The 4461-nt window shown below is 26.2% G+C and overlaps 1 protein-coding gene across 1 annotated transcript in view; it reads left to right on the top strand.

Annotated features, from left to right (window-relative positions):
- Positions 1-2594: 2594 nt before the first annotated feature.
- The window catches only part of LOC112685943 (vigilin-like), a gene marked incomplete at its 5' end in the record, with an annotated part of 9961 nt that continues 8094 nt past the window's right edge, over positions 2595-4461 (top strand). Inside the window, 3 exons of the mRNA XM_025558017.1 lie at positions 2595-2742; positions 2828-3006; positions 3079-3210. Of these exons, the coding sequence (XP_025413802.1) occupies positions 2595-2742; positions 2828-3006; positions 3079-3210 (459 nt within the window). The remainder of the gene's footprint in view (positions 2743-2827; positions 3007-3078; positions 3211-4461) is intronic.

Here is a 4461-nt window from a genome sequence, read left to right as displayed (position 1 = left end):
TGTCATTTTAATAGTAATTAATAAGTATTAGAACGATCAGTCTGATATTGACTTGTAACACGGTCGCATGTCAGTGCGATTATAATTTGCCCGTTCCGTTATCGCAATTTTAGTTAAGTTACTTTATTAGTTTATTTAAGTTAAGTTAGTTCAGTTCACGGTATTATATTTATGCGATTTCACTTTCAAGATGGACAACATACCCTCTCCGCTTACTACCAAACCCAAACAGTCGCTGCTATCATAGCCTAATTCTTAAATTCATATGGGGAAAAACACTAAACCATTAGTTTCGCCTAATCGTTTCACTGTCTTTTCGATCGAAGTGGACAAAGAAATCAAACTCGACACCTCTTATGACGTTCATAATATAACCAAAGAATCTATTGTTTACCACCAATATAAAAACATCAGGTCACTATATATATCAGATGCCCAATTAGAATTAGATTCCCGTAAAAGAATTACGAATGTCATTCAAAATGGCCATACGCTTCCGCTGTTCTTTGTTGAAATTAATTCAAATACAAATGATAAAAAAATTCTTTATGAATCATCAATGTTGCATACAAAAATTTAAGTTGAATTACCCAATAAGACTTATAGTGATTTACCTCAGTGTCTAAAATGACATAGCTACGGTCACAATGTTAACTATTACCATCACTATACCGGAAATGATGGTGACCCTTCATCTTTCACGCTGTGTTAAATGTGGGGGAAATCACTCCTGAAATAGTAACATTAAATAGAAAGGCAGTTCAACTAAGTGCGGATTTTTCGTGGGTGATCATATTTCCAACTATAATGGTTGTCCTAAACATAAATTACTTCTTAAACGTCGCAAAACAACCCCACTTGTAATCATCAAAATAAAAATATTGTACTCACGTCTCCTCTTATCAAACCTCTTTCCAAAGCTTCTTGCCTCCATCACTGATTCTAATAAAATCCTATTACCTAATAGCGCTATGGACGATATATCGTTATCTCAACTGATCTCAGGTCTTCTGGTATTAATAAATATATTTTCCCCTCTTTTATTATTACAGTTCTTCTACGTAATCACCTTACTCCTAAGCCCAAATTCTTATTTAAAATTCTACTTTATTCATTTAAATGATCACGTCTTTAACCACTTAATATGTTATCCGTTACTTGTAAATTTTAATTGATCGATCAAAATTAACTCTTATTTTATAATTATCTCAAATTATTATATTTTACTAATATTATTTAATGATAATGATTATTGTATATTAATGTTAAAATACATACTTAGTTATCTTACTCACATGATTTAATTGTTGAGCTATAATAACTTTGTGTTATAAGTTAAATAAAAAATAACATACAAATTATAGAATGATAATTTCCATATTAAAGAACATCATTATTATGATTTTAAATAACATTTTTCTGTATGAATAGTAATAGTTTAGAAAGTTTTTGTTGATTTATATCTTGAATATAAATAAAATTTCATCTTAATTTTTATTTTGTAAAATTTGTAGATAATTACAATACCTGCCCAAGACCGAAATTGGGACAGGAATAGTCAAATAGAGCAACAAAAATGTAAGGAAGTATATATAGAAATTGGGAAAGAATATAATGTAGGAATAGAGATTTGTACTTCAAAAACCATGGACCTGACTTTACTAATCAGCGGATATAGTGTTAATGTTGAACGGGCAAAACAAAAGATTATCGCAAGCGACCAAACTCAAGTAAATAAGTTTTAAGTTGGAATTAATAAGATAAACTGATAAAAGTAATATTAAATATTACTATATGTTATATTTCCACAACAATATAATATATATATATATATAAATATATAAATTTTATTATATATATATAATATAATATAATATATATATTTTTTAACTAAAACATTAAAATTTCAGATTAAAACTACAACTACACAGTTTCCAAAAGAACATCGAAGTAAGTTATTGGGAAAACAAGGACTTAATCTTAAAAGTATTGAAAAACGTACAGGAGCACGTATTCAACTACCGTATATGAAAAATTCGCCTGACATAATTTATATTACTGGAACAAAGGATTCCACGAAAAAAGTAGTTCAAGTATGTATCAATAATATGTTTTAATGAATTGGAATTTAAGTTTAACACATTTAAGTAAATTCATTTTCGAAAAGAATGACTGGAATGAATAGGTTGGAGAAAAATTGACAAAACAGATAATGTCTATTTTCAAAGTAGTTAATTGTGACCGTACTAGTGTATTTATTTTATTAATTAAATTAAAATTAAATATTTTAATAAATATTTGAAAATTTCACGATTTCTAAATTAAAATGTCGATAATTTCTATTATACTTTTATAGTAAAAAATAAATTAATGAGGATTTTAATATTGAATTTTGATATAACTCGATAAAAATTCAATAAACTTTTAATTTTAATATTATATGTTAAAATTTTTTAAAAGATTTCTACTGTTTTTTTTTTTTAGAAAAAAAATGTTCAAATATTATGTATTAACGAAATCGGGTATTTTAACGAATTTCTATCAAATAGTTTCTTTCGTAATTTTGTAATAATTAAAACTTTTGTTAGGAATTGGAGGAAATTATATTTAAGTTGAAAAATAAAATTGAAAAAGAAATAACAATTGATCAACGTCACCATGGAAAGATAATTGGAGTTAAGGGTGAAAAAGTTCGAGAATTTCAGAAAATATTTAATGTTCAAATTATATTCCCCAGTCCAGGTAATCAATATTATTAATAGTATTAATATGTTTGTTTTTTTTGTATTTTGTCTGTTAACAAATAATATTTGGTTCGATATCTTAGTCGAGGCTAGAAATAATTTAGTTAAAATAAGAGGTTTGAACGATGATGTAAATAAAGCACTTAAATCATTAGCTGAATTGGCCAAAGTATTGGATGAAACCAACTATGTATTGGAAATTCCTATTTTTAAACAATTTCACAAACTTAGTGCTGGAAAAAGAGCAATATTTATTAAAAAGGTAATTATTATTTATTAACTTTTATAATTCAACCTTTAGAAATATTGTTATTTATATAATTTAATATTCTAGATTAGAGAAGAGACTGATACGAGAATTTTTTTTCCACGTGAAGGAGACAATTGTGATGTTATTAAAATCATGGGAAATAAAAGAAAAGTTTTACTCGCTTATGATATAATTAAAGAAGTACAAAATGAAATAGTTGGTTTTTTACAAAGATCATTTATTTTTCAATTTTTTTTTATTAATTTATCAATCATGTATTTTTAGGTAGACATAATAACAAAGGAAATGGTGCTGGGAAATGTTAAAGTTAGAAATGTTATTGTAAATCTTGGGAATAAATTCATTCAATCTATAAAAGAAGATTGTAGTGGTAATGTGACATTGAATTTACCAACTGTTAAAAGAGATAATGTATGAATATACTTATTTATTAAACTTATAAATTAAAATGACAATTTAACCAATTGTATAAGTTATTATATGCGTAATATACGCTCAGACATCGATTCGAACCTGGCCTCTGGCAGTTTCTCTCTTTGAACAGGGGACGATTGTTTCAAGAGAAGGAACTGCTTCCCCTCCCCTAATACAATAAATAAATTTTATATATTATATATTCACCGTATATTCACCGTTCTATAAATATCTTTAATGAGTTTAAATAATTCATTCAGCATATTTTTTCCTGCTTCCTTCCAAAGTTTAGTTTGGATCTCATCTATTCCTAATTTCTTTGGTTTTAAGTCTCTTAGTGCTTTGTCAAATTCTTCTCTTAATACCAGATATTCTACATATTCTTCATTGTAAAGTGCTTCTATATATTTTTTCCATCTATCTACAACCTGCTCCTGCTCATAAATAATTGCTTCTTCTTTATTTTTTATTGCTCCACATTTGGGTGTATGTACTCCAAAGAACCTTTTTTCAACAACAAGTTTAAAAATGTAAGGATTTAAACTAATACAATAAAAGATAATAGAAGAATTTTAGATAATAATTGTAAATAAAAGTGAATATTCTTAATTTACAATAAAGAAAGTTTAATAATTGTATAGTAAAAATGTAATAAAGTAATAAATTATTTAATAAATAAGTATAATATAGTTTTTAATTATTGAAACAATTTCATTTAGAAAATGCTTATATATTGCCTATGATATATTATTCTTGATAATTCCGAAAATTATAAAACCTTATTGTGTCACTTTATAAATGGTATCTGAATTGTGTGTAATTTTTAATAAATTTTTTTTTTATTAATTTATATATTAAGGAGAGTTCATAAACTAAAATCATTAGCCTCCCATATGATTTTTGGTGTGATAAGTTAACGGTACATATACATTGAATGGGTAGTTACAGTTAAGGCCGTATCTGGGGGGGTCTAAGGTGTCTGGACCCCCCCCCCCCCGAAATTTCTTCAATATTTTATGAACGTTTAAAATA

The sequence above is a fragment of the Sipha flava genome, unplaced genomic scaffold, assembly GCF_003268045.1.
Source record: "Sipha flava isolate LNK unplaced genomic scaffold, YSA_version1 299_pilon_pilon, whole genome shotgun sequence".
Classification (NCBI taxonomy): Eukaryota; Metazoa; Arthropoda; class Insecta; order Hemiptera; family Aphididae; genus Sipha; species Sipha flava.
Note: the sequence above shows the minus strand (reverse complement) of the source record. Positions and strands in the feature narration are given on the sequence as shown.